Here is a 24,836-nt window from a genome sequence, read left to right as displayed (position 1 = left end):
TGCAGATTTTGATATTGATATATCAGAAGCAGTAGAACCAAGAAGCAAAGCTGCAGAAGCTGGCAGTCTCAGAAGCAATGGATCAGAAGATCAAGTTGCTGCATCTTTAGAGAATCTCAGAATTTCTGAAGAACCAACAGTCAGAAGATCACTTAGACTTGCCTCAGCTCATTCAGAAGATGAGATCCTTGGGAAGAAAGATGATCCCATCAGAACACGGGCATTCCTTAAGAACAATGCAGAATGTCAATTAGGTCTTGTTTCTTTGATCGAGCCAACTTCTGTTGATCAAGCTCTAGAAGATCCAGACTGGATAATTGCCATGCAAGAAGAACTCAATCAGTTTACAAGGAATGATGTATGGGACTTGGTTCCTAGACCAAAAGGATTTAACATCATCGGCACTAAGTGGGTATTCAGAAACAAGCTGAGTGAGAAAGGTGAAGTGGTAAGAAACAAAGCCAGACGGGTGGCTCAGGGTTATAGTCAGCAAGAAGGGATTGACTATACAGAAACCTCTGCACCAGTGGCCAGGTTAGAATCTATTCGTCTATTAATTTCTTTTGCCACTCAACACAACATCACTCTTTATCAGATGGATGTTAAGAGTGTCTTCTTAAATGGTTACATAGATGAAGAAGTTTATGTCCATCAACCTCCTGGTTTTGAAGACTCCATGTCTCCAAATCATGTTTTTAAACTAAAGAAATCAGTATACGGATTGAAACAAGCTCCTAGAGCTTGGTATGAACGTTTGAGTTCTTTCCTTCTGGAAAATGGTTTCACTAGAGGAAAGGTGGACACTACTCTCTTTTGTAAAACATTTAAAAAGGATATTTTAATTTGTCAAATATATGTTGATGATATTATCTTTGGAACATCTAATGCTACACTTGGAAAGGAGTTTGCTGAGTCTATGCAGGCTGAATTTGAAATGAGCATGATGGGAGAACTCAAGTATTTCCTTGGGATTCAAATCAACCAAACTTCTGATGGAACCTATGTTCATCAAACGAAGTATGTGAAAGAACTTCTGAAGAAGCTTAATCTTTCTGAAAGCAAAGAATCCAAAACTCTTATGCATCCAACATGTGTCCTAGGTAAGGATGAGGTAAGTAAGAAGGTAGATCAGAAGTTGTACAGAGGTATGATTGGATCTCTTCTATACCTAACCGCTTCTAGACCTGACATTCTCTTCAGTGTTTGCTTGTGTGCTAGATTCCAATCAGATCCGAGAGAATCTCATTTAACTGCGGTTAAGAGAATTCTGAGGTATCTGAAAGGTACTACTAATGTTGGTTTAGTTTACAGAAGATCCAAAGATTACAACTTAGTAGGATTCTATGATGCTGACTATGCTGGAGATAGAATTGAAAGGAAGAGCACTTCTGGAAGTTGTCAATTTCTTGGAAGTCATCTGATCTCATGGTACAGCAAGAAGCAAGCTACTATTGCCCTCTCAACAACAGAAGCAGAATATGTTGCTGCTGCTGGTTGTAGCACACAAATGCTCTGGATGAGAAGTCAACTAGAAGATTATCAGATATATGAGAGTAACATTCCTATCTTCTGTGATAATACTTCTGCTATATGTTTATCTAAGAATCCTATCTTACATTCAAAAGCTAAACATATTGAGATTAAACATCATTTCATAAGGGACTATGTTCAGAAGGGTGTTATATCTTTAAACTTTGTGGATACAGACCATCAATGGGCTGATATCTTTACAAAACCCCTTGCTGAAGATATGTTTAAGTTCATTCTGAAGAATATCAGTATGGATTTATGCCCAGAATGAGAAGATGTAGAAGATCATGTTGATGAAACCATTCCTGTTGAGGAAAATCCTGTAAATGATCTGACTATGGAAGCCACGGATTAGAATGCCATCCCTGTGGATAGAAGCTGTGAAGCTTCTTCTGATGAACCTTCCCGTCTTGCAAGGACTCTGGAAGTTCTTCAGAAGAATCAGGATGAGCAAAGCTCAGTCAATGCTGAGTTTAGAGCTTTCATAGAGAAGCAGAATGAGCACAACAATGGGGTTCAAGAGATGCTGGCCAAGATCTTGTCAAGGCTAGGGTCGTCTTAGATTGAGTCTTTGATGTTTTGTTTTTGCTTTTGCTGCATCTGTTTTGTGCATCTTGTCTTCCTTCTCTTCGTGTACTTCTGTACTTGTCTGTTTGAACTTCAATGAAAATCATCTTTTTCTTCCGTGTGTTTCTTTTTGTTTTTATCTGAATCTTTTATGTTTTTGATGATATGACAAAAAGGGGGAGAAATATGTGATAAATGATTTGATTTAATCAGTTGCTTTACTAACAGAACTTGCAAAGTTTTACACTTTAAGTTGTGTTGTTGCAGGAATCGGAGATTCAAGATCAACATAAGAAGCAACAAGATGAATCAAGTTCTTGGATTCTTGAAGCAAGCTGAGTGCTATGAAGCTTCTGAATCAGAAGCAAGAAGGAAGAATGTTCAGATATTCTGATGATAGAATATGATTTGAAACTTGGATTCTTGAAGCAAGCTGAGTGCTATGAAGCTTCAGAATCAGAAGCAAGAAGGAAGAATGTTCAGATATTCTGATGATAGAATATGATCTGATTCTGAATGTCTATTTGTTCTGATACATTCTATATGGCTTATATGGCTCTGATACATATTATGTGTTCTGAAACATATTCTATGTTCTGATTCATTCATGCTGACTTTTGTCGTTTAGTTTTGTTCTGTAACATTTCAGGATGTAAAGATGCTCTGATGAAGCTCTGGTACATTCAACAATGTTCTGATACATTCTAGCATGAAGTGATGAAAGAAGAAATTCAAGCTCTGAAGCTGTCCGCTGGAAGCAGAAGTCAGAAGCCGTGAATGTTCTGAAGATCAAAGAAATTCAAGTTCTGAAGCTGTCCGATGGAAGCAGGAATCAGAAGCTGTGAATGTTCTGAGGATCTAAAGAAATTCAATGTTCTGAAGCTGTCCTATGGAAGCAGAAATCAGAAGTCATGAATGTTCTAAAGATCAAGCACTGTGAACGTCTCTACCGAAATAATCAGGGAAGTCTTTTATTTATAAAATTCTTCTAGTATTAATTTCAGGGGGAGATTATTCATCTCAGGGGGAGATTGTTAATCTCAGGGGGAGACATATTCACATGCTTATGCTATAGCTGTGTAATTTGTCTTTAGCCGTCTGCTCTTTCTGATCGCAAATTCATATCATTTATATATGTTTTTGTCATCATCAAAAAGGGGGAGATTGTTAGAACAAGATTTGTTCTGATCAATATTCTTAGTTTTGATGATAACAGGGATATGAATTTTGTGTGAGATAATGTGGTACTCTAATACATCGCAATTTCCCTTTCAGGAAATATATAAAGAGTATGCACAAATCAGCGCTCAGAAGCTTTGTCTCAGAAGGTTCAGCATGCAACATCAGAACATGGTCTGGCAAGACATCAGAAGATGGTCAAGGCAGAATCAGAACATGGGTCTATGGAAGTATCAGAAGAACTTGAGATCAGAAGCAGAAGCACTGAAGTTCTCATGGTATCACGCTCAGAAGCACTTCAAGGTCAGAAGACAAGAAGATGCTATGCACCAAGCTGTTTGACTCTGATGATATTCAAATATTATATACACAAACATCAGATCAGAAGAAAGTACAGGTGGCAGGCTACGCTGACTGACAAAAGGAACGTTGGAAGCTATTAAAGGCAACATCAGTAGACACAGCGTGAACAAGGCTCGAGGTAGTTGACAAAAGCGTGAAACATTAAATGCAAAGCTGTACGGAATACGCAAAGCACTAAATGCGCCCAACGGTCATCTTCTCAAAGTGCCTATAAATATGAAGTTCTGATGAGAAGCAAGGTTACCAATTTCTTGACGATTTGCTAACAATTAACTTGCTGAAACGCTGTTCAAATCAAAGCTCAGAAACTTCATCTTCATCAAAGCTCACTACATTGCTGTTGTAATATATTAGTGAGATTAAGCTTAAATGTCAAGAGAAATATCACTGTTGTGATTATAGCTTTTCAGAAGCATTTGTAATACTCTTAGAATTGATTACATTAATTTATAAGTAACTAGAGTGATCAAGTGTTGATCAGGATACTCTAGGAAGTCTTAGCTTGTGTCTAAGCAGTTGTAATTAGAGTGATCACGTGGTGGTCAGGATACTCTAAGAAAGTCTTAGCTTGTGTCTAAGCATTTGTTCCTGGAGTGATCAGGTTGTGATCAGGATACTCTAGAAGACTTAGTCGCGGACTAAGTGGAAAACCATTGTAATCTGTTACGATTAGTGGATTAAATCCTCAGGTGAGGTAAATCACTCCGTGGGGGTGGACTGGAGTATTTTAGTTAACAACGAACCAGGATAAAAATAACTGTGCAATTTGTTTTTATCGTTCAAGTTTTTAGACTACACTTATTCAAACCCCCCCTTTCTAAGTGTTTTTCTATCCTTCATTTAGAATCAAAATCAAATAATATCAATACAAAATATGACTTAATTCCACTTCAAAACATGAGATCAATTCCAACCACCTTTGAATCAATTAACTTAGAAACCGGGAAGCCACTACACCAACCTATTAACACATACTTAAGTTCACTTCAAACATGTCTTACACAACGAACTCGGGCAGCCATGAACATGAACCAAAACCAAAACTCAAAGAGAAGCACAATATCATTCAAACTCAACAATACACTCTAAAGACATTTAATCAAACATGTAATATGCTTCATTCTCAAATTGCAGTGCAACTGTGCAAGGTAAAGAAAAACAACATCCCTTAAAACTAAACCCATAAATCATTCCCAATCTCTGAACTAAACTAAACTAAACTGATGGATTATATCAAATTTCAACTTGGAATATAAACTACATATGAAAATAAACTTAATATGAATCCATTTGTTTTACTATAGAAATGCTATCAAATTTCTTTCAGGCATTTCATAAAACAAGTTGCAAGCAGAAGTCCAATCTTTGATACCAAAATTTTCACTGAAAAAATAAGTGATAGAAAAATAACAAAAGAAAATGAAGCCTAAAACTCACCGACGGTGAGGTTCTGGATGAAGACGGAGGAGAAAACGAGTGTAGACGGAGGGACGCCGACGGTGGTGGATGGCACCGATGGTGGTGGACGGAAGGGCGATGGAGGATGATGAAGATACAGTGAGGGTTTTTCGCGTGCAGAGAACAGAAAATGAAAGAGAGAAAGTGAGAAACAGTAACAGGTGAGAAGCGTGTTTTTGGTTTTTTAGTAATAAAGGCTACTAAAGCGCTTCTGAAAAGCGCTCTCATAGCCTGGTCTATACCAGCGCTTTTGACTAAAAAGCGCTCTCATTAAACCCCCCCTATAGCAGCGCTTTGAAAAGCGCTTTAATAGACAACCCTACCAGAGCGCTTTTGAAAAGCGCTCTCATACCCCCCCCCCTTACCAGAGCGCTTTTTAAAAGCGCTCTCATACACCCCCCTACCAGAGCGCTTTTTAAAAGCGCTCTCATACCCCCCCCCTACCAGAGCGCTTTTTTTGCATCATTTTCCCTTTGTTTATTAATTTTGTTTTTAGCGAACCCTACGAGAGCGCTTTTGCTAAAAGCGCTTTAGTAGCTGGGCTGCTACAGCTTAAATTTGGCGTAGTGCATATAGAGCAAGAGTGAAATCGGTAGATGAAGATAAAGAAGGAATACAGAGTGGACACGATGGAAAAAAATAATGGCGGAAAGTTGTAGTAAAAATTCATGGTTTTTTAAGATACAGAACTTGAATTTTTCTATTTCTGCATTTAAAACATATTTATTTTATTTTAAATTAAATTAAATTATAAAGAATAAAAATAAATTTTACTTAAAATAATAATAATAATAAAAAAGTAAGAAAAAATAATAAGTTAAAAATTATAAATTCAAAAGCTACTTCAAATTGCATTGCATTTAAAAAAATGCATCAACTAATAAAATAAGCTACAAACTCCTGCTAAAAAACAATTATCAAGTAAGACTTTTTTTATTAATGTGAGATTTCTTTGTCTTATCAAATATACTCTAAGACATAAAATCTATGCAAAGATTGTTATAAGATTAGTTACAAAAATATGGAATAGATTATTGTTTTGGGCCAGTTAGAGGCTCAATAACGGAAAAGGCCAATCATAAATCTGAGATTATAAGGTGTTGAAGGTACAATGCACCCACTGCCCTGAAACCCATATTCGATCCATACCACCGATGAGTATTCACAGTTGGATATCATCCAACTCATGTTCCACGTAGAAAAGTGTAGTGTTATATTTGTGAGAGTCCCAAACATAGGCGACTCCAGGGTCCCTGCCTAGTGTGGTATCGCCTGTGTGACATCCCATTAGAACATGGGGACTCGCCTTGAGACAAGTGTTGTGTACAATACTGTTATTCAAGAAAGAGTCAAAGCATAACTCCCTGAAAAATAGGTGGTTATCAGTCTCCCCTAGTCATAGGAGAGCAGTTACTGCCTTTAGAGGTTTCTTAAACCTTATGCCCAAGGTCTTTATATATATTTTTTTCCCCAACGGGAATATGAGATCTTAACTCATACATATCACACCTTACACATTCTGACTCTAAAGCATTACGCTCATAATCAGCGTCCCTCACCTCACGTGAGTATATCTCTAAACTACCAAAAACGCCGCTTATAACACCCTAATTTTAATTTTAGTATTTTTAATTGAGTTTTGTAGTATTTTTCGATTTAATTAATTAATATTATCTAGATTATTGGGGTGGTAGAATTAAATAATTATTTTAATATTTAAATTAGTGCATACGTAGAGAATATGATTTTAGCATTAAAATATAATTTATTTAATTAATTTAATAATTTAATTGGTAGAAATTGAGAGAAATTGTGATTGGGTGGTAAAATAGAATTTTTTAAAAATAAAATAAGGAAGTGGGTAGAATTACGAAGAATTAAGGGAATTAGTGAGAATTAATAAAATAAAATGAGTTGTTTTTTTTTATAAATATAGGGGGAAGAGAGAAAAGTGGCAGTACGTAGAATTTTTTTAAAAAAAAAAGGAATAAGGAGAAAATAACAAACCCTAAGTGAGCAAGTGAGGGAGAAGAGAAACTCCATAATCAAAGCTCCAATCTTTGTTGCAAATTCGAGGTAATGGGAAAATTGTTCATTATATTGGTGTCGAATTCATGGAGGGTAATGGGGAGTCCTTAACCCCTTTCTTTTTCTCTTTTATTTTCCTCCATTGATGAATGAATTGAACCTTAAAGGGGTTTGTGCAAAACCTCTTTAGGTTGTTGTCAATCCCAATTTTTGTGCTATGTTAATTGCTGGAGTTTATGTGAATGGGTGTGTGAAATTCATATATATGTTCTTGAATTTGGATGATAATTTGATAAAATGTGATAATGATAGCAATGGTGAAAATCATGTTTCTGACTTTTGTTGTTCTGGGCATTTGCGTTTAGCCACCAAAAGTTGCGCTTTGCGAGCCTGCACTTAGTCACCAAAATCTACTCTTATCTAGCTAGTGTTTAGCCCCCAAAAGTCGCGCTTAGCGAGGATGACAATGCAGAATTGTCGTTTTCGAATCGGTTTCGCAACAGAGTTCTGTTTTAGCGAGTGTTGGTACTGTTATGTGTTGATTAATACTGTTTGGCATTGTTTGATTTTAATTGTTGTATTATTAATTAATTTACATGGTTTTTTTTATAATTAATTTTGAGTTTCATGGTGTGTGGCCATGAAAGGTTGAGTTATTGAGATGCAAAGTGTACAGTTTAGTCTCACAAGTCATTTTTGTATGTGTCTGATGTTTTACGATTGTTTTGATGTATTTAATGAGATTAAATCAATGTGTTGAAATATTATAAATGAATGTATAATATGATGGTTATGTGTATAATTGTCGAGTAATCATGATTATACATGTGAGATGTGCATTGGTGGTTATGATTATATGTTGTGAAGGTAATTGCTTGTGTTAAAGTGTGTAGTTCAGAAGTGTGGACTACTGTGTATGCTTATTGCAGGTTGTTTATGGTCAGAAGTGGAACTGTAATTGGTGTTATTGCATTATTTTGTATTTCATGCATCATACACGTCTATGTTGTGAAAAGAGGTGAGTCACAGGTTCACAAGTGGGGACCAGTGATCATCCAGGGTCCTGAAGTGGGGACTCAGTTCAAATAAGGAACCATTTTTTAGTGGATGAGAACCAGTAACAAACCTATGATGTCCAAATTGGTACCACGTGCATTGAGTCAAGTTGTGAGTCACATTTCATACATAAAGGCTATGTGAAATTGATTATAATTGTATCTTATTGTGTAAATAAATGTGTGTTGTAGATTGTGTGTTTTAATCTACCCTTGCATTTTTTACACCATTAATATATTAAAGTGTATTCTCACCCCTTTCTTGTTTGCTTTGGTGGCTTTGTACAATGTTGTACAGATACTGATGGAGGAGTAAGTGATGTTGTGAGTTGGAAGATGGCTTTGAAGATCTCTTCGTTTATTTATTGTTTTTCGTTATTAGATGAATTTTGCTCTGATTTCTAACATCGGGGAACGGGTCGCTCAATTGTTTTGAGTTGATGTCTAAATTTTGTTAATTTCATTAAGTATTTCAATTGAAGAGATATTGAAAGTTTATGTTAATTATTTGGGTTCCGTAGTGAGTTTTGAAATTATTTGGAAAGTATGCATGTATGTTTGAGTAGCATCCTAAAATGATGATTTTATTCCTTTAAATTAAGAGTTGGGTTTTATGGTGTTACACCAGGCACGCCAACCAGGGTTGCCCAACCTCAAGGCACATACGCCTTAGTAAAGTAAAAAGAAGAACATTATAATGGTTAGGTCAATCCCTAATCGTCGATATATAACCTCAAATACCTTGATCAAGCTCCATCCATTAGGCATGATTTGGCAGGGAGCCACATTGAGCGTTGTTAGAATCTCTGTAGCAAAGAAATAAAAGGGGAGTGAATCCCAATCTTGTAAATAGTAGGCAGATAAAAGTAAAATGAGAACGTAGAAGAGGCATCAAAAGTGGCCATATTGGCCCTCTCCTTTAGAGAGCGCACACACAAAACAACTTCTTCATCACCAAAATAAGTTGTTGTCGATGGGAGGTTATGAGGTCATTAATGGTATAAATGGACCCAACTTCTCTCACATCTTTGGGCTCGGGGTCGGAAATAGACATAATTGTCTTGTTTTCTGGGAAAACATAAGAAAAACAGGAGTCACTATCACTTTCACCCCTACTATCGCTCTCAAAATTAAGATAACTCTCACAATTTCTAAACATGCCTATTTGTACTAATCTATAATCAACAATCCCTCGGAATGCCTGGCATTCATATAACAATAATTTCATAGGGCTATACACTTATCACAAGTAAACGGTTCAAACATGTTACCAATCTCATCTAAATACATAATAATTGCCATAAATAAAAAGGGAAAAAGGGAGTACCTGCGTAGAACTTGAACTTGAGCTCGTGGAGAGGCAGAAGTTACCCAAAGTAGAAGGAACATCTTGAAAACTGTAAACAAGGAAATTTGTAATAAAAGAAAAAAATTGGTTCCCGTCTCCTAAAATAGGAGAGGAAACTGGGGGGTTATCAAATGTCTTTGGGTTTTAAATCAGATGTGAAAGGTTTTGTATGTTTCCACGTGCCAAAGAAAAATGGGCTAATTGGGTGTCCCAATGTTAAATCGTCATTTTTGGCATTAAATGCCTTGCATGCTTTTACTACAGCAGACGCTTCAAGACTTTCCAATTGACATGTGTCAAACAAGACTCAACTAAGTCTCGCCTAAAAGACTCTACCTAGTCTCGTCCAAGAAGATCATTCAAGACCTAAAGGCAGGAAAAAAAAGCCTCGGTAAGGATTTTCACAAATGTTTGAAGATGAGTCTGAGGTTAAAACACTTCGGCCTCTACGAGCCCTTGTGCTTTAAGGATTGTGTTGTGGTATAATTTGGAGAAACCTTGGGGGCGGGGCGAATGGTTGTAACACCCGTATATTTTAATTTTTAATTTAAATGGAAATTTAATTAATAATTAGAATTAGTGGTGATTTGTAGAAGTTAATTGGAAAAGGATGGTTTATGGTGTTGGGCCATGTGTGATGTTGAGGAAGGAGGGGGTGTTATGTTAGTAAAGGTCTTATTCCAATTAAAGTTTATTTTATAAAATAATAAGAATTGGGAATAAGGAAAAAGGAACGTGAAAAGCAGAGCAGAGGAGATGAGGGATTGGAAAGCTGGTACGTGAAGAGGAGCAATGGAGGGAGAGACCAATCAAGAATCTTTGGCTAAGGTAAGGGGGGACTCTCCGGTTATCATCTATTATCGTATTCTTGGATAATAATATTGATTAGGGATGTTGTTGAGTCAATTGGATTATATGTCGGGTTTAGGGAGGTTATGAATTGATGAAAATTGCATGGATTATTGATTGATTATGTGTTGTTTTGATATGTGATGATGAATAATGATGCAATTGATGATTAACTGCCTGTATATGATGTTTAGAGTCAGTTTTGGACTCAAATTGGGTGAGATCGTAGGATCTAACGCAGACCTGAAAGTCTGTGAAATCGCCAGTTCGCGCCGCGTCCCCGTGTTGGCGCCGCGAAGGCGTACTTGTTTCCTCGCATCGCGCCGCGTGCATAGGTTGGCGTCGCGAACGTGTTTGTGTGCTTCAGGTCGCGCCGCGAGCCTTAGTTGCGCCGCGTGCTGTAGCGATAGTTGTTTTCTTGAAAAAGTTAAATGATGTGTAACTTTCAAAACGTAAGTCTGTTTTAGACGCCGTTTTGGACGTTGTTCCTTAAATTGAATACTCTACCATATGAAATAAATAAAACAACAATAACTTGAGTTTATTTTGAAAATTATCGTTTTCTCCAAATGTGGGTTATTCTGGCTTTGCCTAGTTGATGAGGTGCAATGATCGTTGTTTGCATAATTGAATATGTGCAATGATGTGTGCTGTGATAATGTGGTTGCTTCTGCTTGTTATGCAAATGGATGTTGTTCATGGTAAATATGGTTATCATGTGTTTTGATGAACGATGATGTAAATGCTCTGTTGTTGTTGGGTTGATTTGTTGTACTTGGTACGCGATGGTGAGAGGTGCTATTGTTGTTGCACTGTGTGGTGGTTTATGCGTACAAACACATTAATGAATGATTTACCTGCTATGATGTTGTGGTTGTAATTGGTGTTTGTATACATATATTGTTGGTGTAAAATATGTCTTTTATTATGGTTGAGAAATAGCATAATTGTGTGTGGCTATTGATTATTGTGTTGGTTGATGATTATGACATTTGGATGGTTTATGTGGGTGATGAGCATGTTATGGTTGATACATGCATTTCATAATCATTATGTGGCTGATCCTTAACGATGGTGGATCAGTGGTAGCTAATTCCCATTATGTGGAATTAGTGAGTGGGTGTTGCCGTATCCTTGACGATGGTGGATCGGTGAGTTGGGTTATCCCAGATTTTGGTACCACATGCATATAGTTGCATTTGCATTAGGCTACTTGTGTTATTATAACATGAATGGAAGATTGTCCAATGTTATAATATGTGATGATTGTGTAACGGTTATGATTTGTTTGGATGAATTATGGTGTTGTCTCTTGGTAATGTATTCTATTTGTTGTTGTGTGGGGATGAGTACTTCCTGATAATCTGAATATGATGAAATTGGGTGAATAATATAACTATGATGTGTTGTTATTTAAGATGCAATAACATTTGTTAACTATGATGAGACTCACCCTTACTGTCGACATTTTCAGATTGAGGATAGCTGCTTTCGACTTGGTGAGGATTAGCTCATAAGTCGGTTTAGTTGTTGTGTCGGTGTCATGCTCTGATAGATGTAACACTGGGGACGCGATGTTTTGAGTTTCGATTATAACTCTATTGTTTATTTTATTTGAAGTCGGATACATTAACGATGTAATGTTGACTTGATGATTTGATTCCGCTGTGTAAACATGATTTTTATCTAATGAGTTATAATTTCGGATGTTTCAGTGAATGCATGACATATGCCGACGTGTGTTTTCTTTTATTTTTGAATTGTGACACCCTTTGCATGTTTACTCTGATTTAATTTTGTTAATTGCCGTGGGGTATTAGAGGGGTGTTACAGCGCATATTTTGTCCTTCGTCTTCCCGAATTGCCTTTGCACTAGGTCGAGCGCCTCCCTTTCATTTTGAGTGCCCTTTTGTCTAGATGTGTTGCCCGAACCTCCACTTTCTCTGTCCATGACGCGTGATCGTGTATAAGAGCGTATGTTAGGTCAACATACCTTATATGAAAAGGCATGTGACTTTACCACACCTCTTGGATTTCATGGAGTCAACCACCCATGCGGAGAATGGTTGCTAAATTATCCACGACTTTTCCATTATTATTTTGCAAACCGAATGCGTAGAGAAGGTGTTTTGCGGATTCAAATTCTAAAATCTAAAACTTTCAACCTAGAGAAGAAAAAGTAATGGGAAAAAGGAGATATTTTGTGAATTATAAGAAGTTTATAGAAGATATTTCTGAAATTCTAACATTTAAAAAGTCGCTCTAAATTCAAAAGGTGTTTTTGAGTTTTTAAGAAATTTCTTTGAAATTTTAAGGGTGGAAAAAGAAGTTGTCTACAAAGTTAGCCATGCTAGGTTATACTGAGCCAAATTTATGTAATTTTTAGGATGGTAAAAAAAGTTTAGAGGGAAATCTGGCTAAGTATATATATCAACCAGAATATTCTACACTACAATCAGCTCCTGCTGATCTACATTACAACTTCACACTCAGAATTCTGCATTACTTAAAAGCTTCAATCAGACAAAGGGGTATTTATTATAATTCATGACTTAGTACAATTTCTTTTACTTCTAAATTGGCCGTAATGAGTAATCAAAAAAAGAAAATATTGGCCGGAATGAGAAAATAATTGTGTTCTGTTTTAAAAATATTCAAACGATAAAAATAGAATTTTTATTTTTCAGTTTCATTCTCTTTTTCCATTCTGCAACGTTTGTTTTGAAATCTTCAATCAAAGCATTCGATCATAGTGAGTAATTTAGTTTTTTTTTATTTGACGTTAAGGTGAGCAATTTAATTTAGATCGTTAAAAATTAATCTTTTTTATAACAAGGTTAATCATCAAATACCATATACAGATGTATAACAGCTCGTGTTCGAGTAGTTTGTAACTGTTCATACGATCCCAATCCCTTATATTTTAGAGGCAATGGAATTGAAAGAAATGAGAGGAACTGCAAACAAAGTCACTAAGCGGTTTCTCCTATAATCTTAAAAAAAAAAAGTTAAAAAGCGGTTGATGCTAGAGTATTACTGGGTAAAAAGATTTTCCATAAACCAAAAGCTGCTAAGCTTACACTTACACATATACTTGCAGCTGAAAAAATAAAATAAAATATACTTTGATTTTTTTATCTGTTTGCTTTGAACTGTGTATGGATTTGGAGTTCAGGGAGTGTTGGGGGTAAATATTATCAGATAACTGATAAACTTAGGAATACAGCTGAAAGCTTTTAAAGGGAAGATGGAAATAAGTCGCAGGCAGCTGGGCGCAATGATTTGCGTGCATTAGAGGCTCCGACAAGACGATGAAGCTGATCAATGGCGGAAGATGCATCAATGATCGAACAAGAGGAATGCATCAAATATTTATAAGCTTGAGAAAAAGTATGGTGCAAGGAAATCGGAATTTGAAGTGTTACCTTCAAAAGATGGTTATCATAGAATTACGCTTTCTCTTGCGCCTCCTCGCATTCCTCAAAATACGCTCGGCTTCTTCCTCTTCTTCCTTGCTCAGATTTCCGAACAAGTCTTTTCCATGGAAACACATATTTAATTAGAGTAGATTGATGAGTGTATGAAAAATCAGTTATTACTGTTTAACAATATGTAACAGACGCAGCACACAAGTAGAATCCCTGTGTTTAACATTGGTAATAATTACAGAAATCTGTAGAATGCAGCTCTATCATCTATGTCTCATAAGAACTAAGTTGTTGGAAAATAAGTAGAAGAAAGCTCAGAGATAATGACTTTTACAGATCAAACTTGCCCTTTTTGCTATGACTCTTTTTCTTATGCCCTTTACACACAAAATCACCCATCATTCGGTTAGGGAGTCTCTTCCTTGCACTCCTCCTCAAGGGTACCTGTCCATCTTTTGCAACCAACTTAGCTCCCTCCATTTGGCTGACGCGAATTGCCTCATTTGTAATTTTTGGTTTGTTGTTCTCTTTCCCCTTTGCTGCTACTGGTATCATCATAATACTATATAACTAAAGTTTTTCATAACCCAAAACTGCATCTAGAAATTGAATTCATCCCTTCTACTGCTATTGTTCACTGGTCACTCGATAACAATCCAATTTCAAACTATTTTGAACAGAAAATCCAAAGATGGAAACTATATTTTTCAGAGTACTATTGAATATGTTTGAAAATCACCTATCTATTATTTTTTCACTCTTTTCATGTATGTGGTAGTGGCTAGCAGGATAGTAAAGTAACTTCGTATCAAAAATAGTCACTATACGATCTATACATTATGAAATTCAGTTGCACTATATTTCGGTAAATATGAGCTAAGATAATATAAGCATCAAGACTCCATATTTGTGTGTGTGTGCGCGCGCGCGCACACATATACACGTGGGCATTAATGAACCTAAAGGAAATCTTGTTATAGTTCTGTTAATTACCTGCGTTTACTCCAACCACGCAGGAAAATTTTCCATCAGTCTCCTCGTCAGATTCAATGACAATTGCGCAGTCTCTTGCTCCCCTTATCTGTCATTTAAAGTTTCAAACAGTATTTAGCATTGGCAATAGATAATGCACGTATAAGACTTGTCAAATTGATAAACACGGCCTGAACAGGTATTTTGCAAGAAAATAAAATGACAAATATCACAGTCAAGTGCATATCATATTGAGAAGTTACAAGAAGGAAGAACAAAACACTAAAATCATGAGTGGGAAGAGACCAAATTTTTTAAAATACCTTCTCCGTGTGTGGTTGAATTTGCTTTTGCACCTTCTCAGTTATTCTATCTGAAAAAGTGACTCTCTCTCTTTTTACTGGCATCCAGCCTCCGGTGTCTACTTTTGAAGCTGCAATAGCTGGAGTGTTCATCTTTGTTTCACTGGAGTCAAAAGAAAAAATATCTGTGACCCTTGGCCATAACAAATACTTTTGCAAGGGAAGACTAATATAAGTAGTTGTAAATAACAAGGATTTCCGTAGCATAGTAACATAATTGATCAAACAAAATGATGTAATGTAAATGTCCTAGTAGTTTAAAGGAAATGTTAGTGCTATAAAGGGAGATACACTTACTTAGCCGGACGCTGATGCACTTTTGGTGTGATGAATTGTTTGCTAACACACTGCAAGCTGACAATATATCAGGAAAGAACTATGCTTTTCACCGCAGGAGTTAATACGGAGCAAGATGGGTGTGTGTGTCTCCGTGTGTGTGGAACGAAGTAATATTCTTTCATCGCAAAAGTCAGATCAGGAAAGTATGTTAATGGTTTATTATTAGAGAAACAGCACCTTTGGAGACAGAATAGACAGTGCCAGATCCTTTTGGTTAGTATGTTTTAAACTGCGAGAGATTTCCTGCAATTACTTGTGCAGAAAGCATCAGTTTGTTGACGGCCATCTACGACACTAAGATATAAGCGAGAAGGAAAAAATAGAAAGCTAAAGGGAAAATTCAAAGGCATCATACTATGTAACAAAAAAAGAAGAGGGGTTTTAAGCAATCTTTAAATTGATCATCTATAATCTTAAAAAAAATTGATGTTTTGCATAATTTAGTAATTATTCGATCCATATCTTACGTGCCTGCATTTCCTTGTTGGTGTTCTGGAGATCATTTTGCAAATTTCTCAGAGAGCCTTCAATTAGCTGAGGCATGGTTGAAACCAATGTAAATACTTCCTGTAACTTCTCTATGTTTGTAACACGGCTCATTTGTTCAGATAAAGATTTCAAGCTCTCATTAATGCTTGCTTTAAGCTCTTCTTGTCCTTTCATCTAATTTAAAACCATTCTCTCAGTCTATTGAACTTCAAATATTCATTGATGTTAGAGAAATCAAGCAAGTCAAAATAGAAATCAGCTAGTTACCATTAACTGAAGCGAGTTATCCTGAGCAATCAGTTTCTGTCTTATGCACTCCACTGAAATGCAAAGCAAGGAGTTCAAATTGTATACTAGTTTGAAAAAGTAATTTATTAAAGACCAAGCCTCAAATTACGAAGAGATCATTATAAATTTAAAAATGTTAGTCACTTACTCTCCAAATTAATTTCCTTTGTTCCTTTGTTTACTTGCATTACATCACTTTGAACAGAATCCATGATCATTGCAAACCTGCTCAATGAGGTTTCCATAATGCCAATTCGGTTTTCGAGTCCTTCACTTAACTGATCTGTGGAGCAAACAGAAGACTCATAACCTTTAGTAAATAATGTGCAAAAATGAAAACACACAATTCATTGGCTTCCTAGTTTTGCATAGATTCAAGAAAGCTAGTTTATCATTCGATACGTCTAAATGATAAAATTACAAGCTATAGAAACAAAACTAGTACTTCAATGAAATACTCACTTTTATTATCTACAGAGTTCCATTTGACCAGGAGATTGGATGAAGATCTTGAGTTGTGCGGTTGACTCTCGTCCTTTGGAAAAGCAAGTCGAGGCAAACTAGAAAACCTCCTTGAAGAGTTCTCATGTTCTTGAGATTGAGAACCAGCTCTCTGTAAGGATTAAAAAAAACATAATAAAACTTAGTAATGGAATCGTGATAAGATTTTCCTAATAACTTCTAAACCTAAAGATAGCACACAGGGTTAAACACGAGACATTCTGTAAAAATAATCACGATAAGATTTTCGTAACATTTCCTTTTTCACATGCTTCTTAAGAAATTCATCGAAACTGAATCTAAAAGATTTTTCAACTATATTAAGCTAGTGAGATTGAAAAATACGAGAAACTAAAATATTCAAGCATCAGGATCGTTTATCGTTTAGGTTTAACCTGATCATTTGCTGTGATAGCTTCATCGAGAGAGCTTTGCGAGAAATGCGACAAAATCCCTTGCTGAGAAGATATTCCCTGAGAAAACGACTGCTGAGACGGTTGCGATCGATGCTGCGACGCTTGCAATCCATTCGATACATTATTCGGCCTCCTATCACATTTTCCACACATCAAACACCAAAATCCACAACAACAAAAAAAATTCATAAACATTCATCCAGAATCCAGATATAGAAATATAAAATCCACACACTCAACCGAAGCATGAATTTGAGCTTATATACATAATTCGATTAAATCACACTTCATCGGAGCATTGAATTGAACTTCATTTCTAGATCCAGTAATTTCACGTGATCTAAATTCAGTGAATCTCAGAAATACGAAGCTAACAAATCAGCTAGAATTATTTTTAAAATTTGAATCTAGAATTTCGTAAATCTCGATGGATAACGAATCGGAAAGAGTTGAGATGAAAGTTGAGGAAGTAATGAAGGAATGGTGATGTGATCGGAGAAGGAAGTAACCTTGAAAAAATGTGAGGAGGAGGGAAGACGGAGATGGAGGAGAGATCGGCGGCTTTGTTGATCTTCATTTTCATTTCAGATCTGTGTGTTGGAAGTTCGTTGTTGTGAGAATGTGTATAAACGGTTAGTTATGAGAGAGAGAAAGTGGGATTGGATTTGAGAAGAAGGAAGAAGGAATGGAAGTAGCGAGTAGCGATTTGAAAACACGCGGGAATGAAACGGGAATTTGAGAGAGAGAGAGAGAGAGAGAGAGAGAGAGAGAGAGAGAGAGAGAGAGAGAGAGAGAGAGAGAGAGAGAGAGAGACCATTTTGTTGTTTGGGTTAAACGGATTTAAACGGAGATGGGCCGTGTCTTCGGTCCACTACTTTTTGACGATTCAACCTTGCACCCCCAATTAAACTTGGCAGCTCCCATAATTTCTAAATGCTAATAATGTCTCTTTAAATTTTATAATTTTCGAATAAAATTATTTAAAAAGAAATTTATTTTCTTACCTCTATACTTTCTCTCAAATTCTTGATAAATTTTTTTTAAAAAAAAAGTCTCTAGAATTTAGAGATTCATCTTCGGACACATCTATTTCTCACAAAATTGAACGTAAACGAGTGAGTCATTCATGTTATATTTAATTTTAATTCGGAGTTGCATCTTCAAACATGTATTTGGTATATTTAGGAGATACATATCCAAAAACTGGCACTGATACTTCAAAACAGAAATAGAGACAGTATGAGCAAGATCTAGAGAACACAATTTGACATTAAATTAGAACACTCAACATTACATAGATAGTCGTCAACATAAATTTAACATTACGTATCATTATAAACGGGTAGTTGAGAACGTTGCAACATATTAATAATATCTTTGACGGATCTTCTAGTCTTCGCATCCACTTCAATCGAACCCTTTTATGCATAATGGTGAAAAGTACTCCACATAACATTTAAATCTTCATACATCTTCGGCTCAAAGTTGGTGAATTATTTCTTCCCTTCACCTTCAAAGGAGGGTGCACAATACTCGAGCTTGAAAATTCTTCGATTTTTAGATATCGCAGGAGAGTATTCAATTTGGATATTAGATCGGAGAGAAGAGTGTCCTCGGTGACCCTAAATTGAAGTAGCGGCTTCGCGCCATTGAAATACACAAATTCAAGGTGGAGATATGCATTCATTCTCTTATTGTGGTGTGTTTTGTAGAAAGTATTATATTCTCCCTTCGACGTCATACATATATTCCACCATTTCTTTCACTACCGGTTGTTCTCCCGACTCTTGTGCACTATTTTCTATTTTTCTTATTTTGTCCCTTTTCTTATAGACATGTTTAAATGGTTTATTGGACACTTGTAGCACTCTGTAAGCACTTTTTCTTGTTTACCTTTGTCACACCCCCTTTATCTAATAGTGATTTCTTCCTCGTCATAGTTATTACCAGAGTTGACCATTGTGAAAGTTTGCTCTTCATCCTTGTTTTTGCGTGCCTTTATTATTTATTTATGAACAAAAAAGCTGCTCTACAACTAATCAATGCAAGGTTATAGAATAACTAAATTCGTCAATATAACATACAACATATTCAAATCTTGTAATCATGGATAAACCTTAAAATTTTCTCAACTACTAATATTTCAGCCATCTTTTTCCCATTAGCAATCATTTTGTTGACAATTGCAAGAGTTCTTGCAAAGTAATTAGTGACACATTCATCAAAGTCACACCTAGAATCTCAAACTCTCCACAAAGAGCTTGCAATTGAGCACGTGTCAACTTACTATATCCTTAAAACTTCTTGTGTGGGGAGTATCAAATATCCTTCGTTGTGTTTCACACCGAAATCGTCTCAAGAATGAAGTGTTCAATAGATTAAAATAGGAAATTCTTCACTTTCAAGTCTTATGGTTCACCTTATCCGATGTAACATTTACAAAAGTCAATGTGACACCATCTCTAATACTTTTTAGAAAGACTAACAAAGTTGTGCTATGTGATCAATGAGAACCCTATGTAAACTTTAGATAATTGAAGTATTCATCAATTCATTACCTTTAAATTATGTTTACAAAAGTATATATAAGTTGTCATACAAGTGAATCAACTTGGCAGCTTATAATTAGCTAACAACACAAATAAGTTACTTCATAACTAACTATCTAACAAATTGCATCAATCTTAAAAAGTTAATAATAATAGTTATGTTTTGTCTTTTAGTTTCTATTTTTTAACAAAATGTAGATAAGCCATTTGAAACATCAAATAAGACCATAGATTGGGCATCTTTTTTTCATATCTACGTTAGCATCACATTTACAAAATTTCTTATACAAACATCACAATTACATCAAATCAAATCTTATCAAAACTTAGACATTTGAAAAATCAAATATTAAGAAAACTAAAAAACAAACAAAATTTGCATTTGATTTTTTAACTTTAAAATGAAAATACAAGTGTCAAGAAATTCACGTTCTAAGAATAATCCCAAAAACTAATCTCACTTCAAAATATCTTTGACTCACTTATTTCCAACTCCTCTTCTTCGAAACTTCTTGTGATTTGAGTCAAGAAACCAAAGAGATAAAAGAGACAAGAAGAAACGATAAAGAACAAAAAACAGCCACATAGTTTTGGTTTAAATGGAGCCCACAAGAACCACGAGGTTGTTCATGTAATTTCCTAGAACCAAATAGTTATTAATGATTATGTTCGGTGTCTCATCTACTTGTACTCTTCCACTTTTTCTACCTTTCATTCCATTAGAAGATGAAAAACCTCTTTACATAAACACCTGCAGAATATACTACTATAAAAAGTAAAAACCTTGTCCTATTCACTTTATCACTTTTTCATCATCAAAAGAATATAGTTAGAAACAAACACATTTATGAACTCAATTGGTGATAATATTGTGATGGCTACAAGGAGAGAAAGTGTGAAAGAGGTTAACTCAAATGGTGTTAGTGATACAGTTTATGTTGCTGTGGCTAAAGATGTGAAAGATAGTAAATTGAATGTGATTTGGGCTATACAAAATTCTGGAGGAAAGAGAATTTGTATTCTTCATGTGCATGTGCCATCTCCTAAGATCCCTATGAGTAAGTGTTTTTGTTATTTTATTTGACTATACTATAAATATTTTAGAAAACTTGTTCATAATTCTTGTCAAAAAACAACTCAGTCATACATAGATATTAGAATTCTCAGATGTGTTGGGTTTGGTTATCTACAGTGGGAGCTAAATTTCCAGCAAGTGCACTGACAAAGCAACAAGTTGATGCATACAGGAAAATAGAAAGTCAAGACATGCACAAGACTCTTGATGCTTACCTTCTTATCTCTCAAAGAATGGGGGTGTGTAATTTCCATGTGTTTGCATCATTCATTCATTGCAAAACCTACTTGAGTTTTGACTTGTAACTTTATGATACAGGTGAAGGCAGAAAAACTTCACATTGAAATGGATTGCATTGAAAAAGGGATTATAGAACTTGTCTCTAAATATAACATACAAAACCTTGTTATGGGAGCAGCTTCTGATAAGTACCATTCAAGGAGAATGACTGATCTCAGATCTAAGAAAGCCACCTATGTATGTGAACATGCTCCATCTTCTTGTCTTATCCAGTTCATCTGCAAAGGCTATCTTATACAGACAAGGTATGCGTCTTGCATCATGAATGGTTAATAATAATAAGCAAATCAAGTTTTTGCAGGCTCTGTGTAGATTATTCATAGTTTAGCTGAGAAAATATTTTATGAGGCTCTAATATTAGTCACAGCTCTAATATTAGTCACAGTTTAACCATGACAAATTTTGAACCCTGCGCAGTAGTCCGTTTTGCATGTTCTCAAAGACGGCCCTGATGATAAATTTTGTTGTTTCGTAGGAATACTCGTGCACTCAGGGATTGCGATTTGGATAAATATAGAGTAGAGGGAACATCTACTTTGATGGAGCAAATGCAAAACTCTGAAGTTGGTAACTCATCTCACTTGAGATCTAGATCAGTTTCACATGATCAAGATCAGTTATCTCAACATCATAGAGTAAGATCTATAAGCTCCTCTGTTGGAAGTGGAAGAAGCATGGCATCATCCTGTGCATCTTCACCAGAAACAAGTTGGAGTCCTTCACCTTTATCAGTTGAAACAGCACCAATTCCAAGTGATGGTAATGAGAGTGTGTTGGACTTGAAAATGAGTTGCTTATCAAGTATTAAAGAGGAAGATCTTCATCACAAATCACCTCCTAGTGTGCTGGTAACAATGTTTGTTTCTCTTGTGGCGCGCATATCATGCATGTGCATGTCCATGTTTATTATTGGATTTTACTTTCTCTTTTTCTTTTGGACACTAGCAGGATGGAGGAATGGATAGTGTTTATGATCAGCTTGAGCAAGCTATGGCTGAGGCTGAGAAGGCTAGATGGGAAGCATATCGAGAAACGGTTAGGCGTCGCAAAGCCGAAAAAGATCTCATTGATGCAATACGAAAGGTAGTTGTAGTCATTTTTTGCCGAGTTTCTAGAAAAATTTCGTATATTTTTCTTGAAACTCGACAAAAAAGGAGTGTATTGCAAAGAGATTTCATTTTTCCTGTCACGATTTTTATTTATTTTTAGTTGTTGAAATAAACAGACTAATGACAACAATATCTTGTACCAAGAAGAGATGAAACTAAGGAAAGAGTTAGAGGAAGAACTACAAAAAGCAAAAGAAGAAATTCACAACATGAGAAGCCAAATAGACAAAGTCAATGAAAATCTCCAACTTGCCTTGGATCACAAGTCATCAACAGAGAATCAAATTGGTGAAGCCTTAACACAATCTCTTCAACTTTTTAATGAGTTTTCTTATTCAGAAATTGAAGAAGCAACTTGTAACTTCAATCCATCCTTAAAGATTGGTGAAGGCGGATACGGAAGTATATTCAAAGGTATCATTCGTCACACCGAGGTGGCTATAAAAATTTTGAGCCCCGACAGCACTCAAGGACCGTCGGAGTTTCAACAAGAGGTAAAGATAGTTTGAGTTTGCTTGATGTCTTCATAAACTATCGAGTTTGTCATAAGTTGTTTTTATAAATTCTTTCGTATCAGGTTAAAGTATTGAGCAAGTTAAGGCATCCAAATCTTATAACACTTATTGGAGTAAACCAAGAATCAAGAACTCTTGTTTATGAGTATTTACCAAATGGAAGCCTTGAAGATCATCTCAACTGCAAAGTCAAAACCACCTCTCCATTATCATGGAAGACACGAATTCGCATCGCGAGAGAACTATGTTCAGCTCTAATATTTCTCCATTCCAATAAACCTCACAGCATAGTGCATGGTGACTTAAAACCCTCCAACATTCTCCTAGATGGAAACCTAGTAAGCAAGCTCAGCGACTTCGGGATCAGTCGAGTACTATCGCGCCAAGACGATTCTTCGAGCAACAATAAAAATACTACACAGTTTTGGATCACTAGTTTTGCAAAGGGAACATTTGCATACATGGATCCTGAATTCTTTGCAACAGGTGAACTTACTACAAAGTCAGATGTTTATTCATTTGGAATTTTGTTGTTGATGTTGGTAACTGGGAAATCAGCCTTAGGAATAAAGAATGAAGTGATGTATGGTTTAAATGGTGGAGAAGTGAAATCATTGTTGGATCCTTTGGCTGGAGATTGGCCTATTGTGGAAGGTGAAAAGTTGGTTCATTTGGGTTTGAAATGTTGTGATATGGATAGAAAATGTAGGCCTGAACTTTGTTCTGATGTGTGGAGGGTGTTGGAATCAATGAGGGGGTTGTGTTAGCAATTGATAGGAAATTAATTACTTTTAAAAAATAATTTTGATGATTATTCTAGAATTCAAGTTAGATTATTCTAGTGTTTATAAGTTTATTGGGTTTGGAGTTATATTCTTTCAAAAATAATGGAACATAACTAAGATAGATGTCTTCAATGCAGTCTTTTATTTTCTCTCCTCTAACTCGATCCTCTCAAACGTTAATGCTAACACTATGGTATTGATTCCTAAACAAGAGGATGGTGGTCCAAAGGATCGTTACAGACCAATTGACATGGCTAACTACAAATTTAAGGTGATCTTAAAAATTGTTGCGGACAAATTAACTTCCATAATGCTGAATTTCATATTTAGAGAGCAAAAAGGTTGTGTTCATGGTAGGTTTATTAGGGATAATGTATGTCTTGCCTATGAAGCAACTAACTTGCTTCATAAGAAATCTTACGATAGAAATCTGATTCTAAAAGTGGATATTGCTAAAGCCTTTAATGTTGGACATGTGACTCTATACACAAGAGAGTAAAATATGGAGGTTTGAAAAACGTTGATTTAAAATAAAGTTATTGATAAAACCAGAGTTTAAAAATATTTAAAACAAACAAGTAAATAAACAGCGGAGAACTAAAGGAATGATAATAAAGTAAAGAGATAAGGGATAGATCGATACACTAGAGATTTATACAATTTTAACCTAAATTGACCTACTCTTGTCTCCAAGAATTATTCTTGAGAGTATTCACTAAAATTGAGAGCTTTTATAAGGATATGTCCATGAACCTCCTTATATAAGAAAATGAAGTTTTAAGGCTAACTTCCAACCAAAAAACAAATTAGCCTTAAAACCAAAAAGAGATTTTTCAACAGGAAGATCTCGAACTAAGATGGAGTTTTGAATTGGCTATCATCCGAACTGAACTGGAGTTTTATATAGACTGGCCACAAACCGTGTTGAGATTTTGCACGAGCTAATCTCGAACCAATTGAGCTATACCTAACTGAACTCAAGAACCAAGTGACATTTTAACCAAACTAATCTCAAACTGGATATCTTTTAACTAGGATGAATTCACGGAGCGTTGTGGATATTTTAATGACTGACCTTCACGAAACAAAAGAGATATTTTCTTCTTGGTGAAACTCATAAAACCAAGCAGAGACTTCCTAAGACAATCCCCAAAAAACAAACAAAAGTTTTTACTAGTTTAGCTCGCAACCAAACAACTTCTTCTTGAAGAACAATTTTCACAAGAGATAATAAATTCTAGATAAATTACAATTAAGCCCTCATGCAGAACAAAAATCCTCACTTATACTAAAGAATATTTTCGAAGCACTATGGCAAAATATATGTGACA

At 35.6% G+C, this 24,836-nt stretch overlaps 2 protein-coding genes across 6 annotated transcripts; one reads left to right on the top strand and one right to left on the bottom strand.

Moving 5' to 3' along the window:
* Positions 1–13,269: 13,269 nt before the first annotated feature.
* Positions 13,270–17,906, bottom strand: LOC131616631 (putative recombination initiation defects 3). Of its 4 annotated transcripts, XM_058888005.1 has the most exons (12): positions 17,682–17,906; positions 17,152–17,305; positions 16,718–16,868; positions 16,404–16,538; positions 16,235–16,287; positions 15,950–16,141; positions 15,656–15,721; positions 15,437–15,486; positions 15,101–15,242; positions 14,799–14,886; positions 13,803–13,911; positions 13,270–13,694 (listed from the first exon to the last, which is right to left on the bottom strand). In XM_058888005.1, the coding sequence occupies exons 1-11, from the start codon at positions 17,753–17,755 to the stop codon at positions 13,805–13,807; spliced, it is 1,212 nt and encodes a 403-aa protein (XP_058743988.1). In that variant the 5' UTR covers positions 17,756–17,906; the 3' UTR covers positions 13,270–13,694; positions 13,803–13,804. The 4 variants fall into 4 exon arrangements, with proteins under 4 accessions (XP_058743988.1, XP_058743989.1, XP_058743985.1 ...); XM_058888006.1 differs by having other exon boundaries at positions 13,270–13,911; XM_058888002.1 differs by lacking the exons at positions 13,270–13,694; positions 13,803–13,911 and adding an exon at positions 13,926–14,350.
* Positions 17,907–20,270: 2,364 nt separating this feature from the next.
* Positions 20,271–23,637, top strand: LOC131616630 (U-box domain-containing protein 33-like). 2 transcript variants are annotated; one of them, XM_058888000.1, is made up of 7 exons: positions 20,271–20,779; positions 20,914–21,035; positions 21,115–21,341; positions 21,572–21,944; positions 22,042–22,179; positions 22,322–22,699; positions 22,783–23,637. In XM_058888000.1, exons 1-7 carry the CDS (start codon positions 20,569–20,571, stop codon positions 23,485–23,487), a joined length of 2,154 nt encoding a protein of 717 aa, XP_058743983.1. In that variant the 5' UTR covers positions 20,271–20,568; the 3' UTR covers positions 23,488–23,637. The 2 variants fall into 2 exon arrangements, with proteins under 2 accessions (XP_058743983.1, XP_058743984.1); XM_058888001.1 differs by having other exon boundaries at positions 20,273–20,779; positions 22,045–22,179.
* The last annotated feature ends 1,199 nt before the right edge of the window (positions 23,638–24,836 follow it).

Source organism: Vicia villosa, linkage group LG7 (genome assembly GCF_029867415.1).
Source record: "Vicia villosa cultivar HV-30 ecotype Madison, WI linkage group LG7, Vvil1.0, whole genome shotgun sequence".
Taxonomy (NCBI): domain Eukaryota; kingdom Viridiplantae; phylum Streptophyta; class Magnoliopsida; order Fabales; family Fabaceae; genus Vicia; species Vicia villosa.
Note: the sequence above shows the minus strand (reverse complement) of the source record. Positions and strands in the feature narration are given on the sequence as shown.

Excerpts from the sequence above, each read along its gene's own strand:
- LOC131616631 (XM_058888002.1), bottom strand. The coding sequence starts at position 17,755 with ATGAAAATGAAGATCAACAAAGCCGCCGATCTCTCCTCCATCTCCGTC. Across the intron at positions 17,306-17,681 it reads CCTCCTCACATTTTTTCAAG|GAGGCCGAATAATGTATCGA; the intron begins GTTACTTCCTTC and ends AAAATGTGATAG. Across the intron at positions 16,539-16,717 it reads GAACTCTGTAGATAATAAAA|ATCAGTTAAGTGAAGGACTC; the intron begins GTGAGTATTTCA and ends TTTGCTCCACAG.
- LOC131616630 (XM_058888000.1), top strand. The coding sequence starts at position 20,569 with ATGAACTCAATTGGTGATAATATTGTGATGGCTACAAGGAGAGAAAGT. Across the intron at positions 20,780-20,913 it reads ATCTCCTAAGATCCCTATGA|TGGGAGCTAAATTTCCAGCA; the intron begins GTAAGTGTTTTT and ends GGTTATCTACAG. Across the intron at positions 21,945-22,041 it reads AATCACCTCCTAGTGTGCTG|CAGGATGGAGGAATGGATAG; the intron begins GTAACAATGTTT and ends TTTGGACACTAG.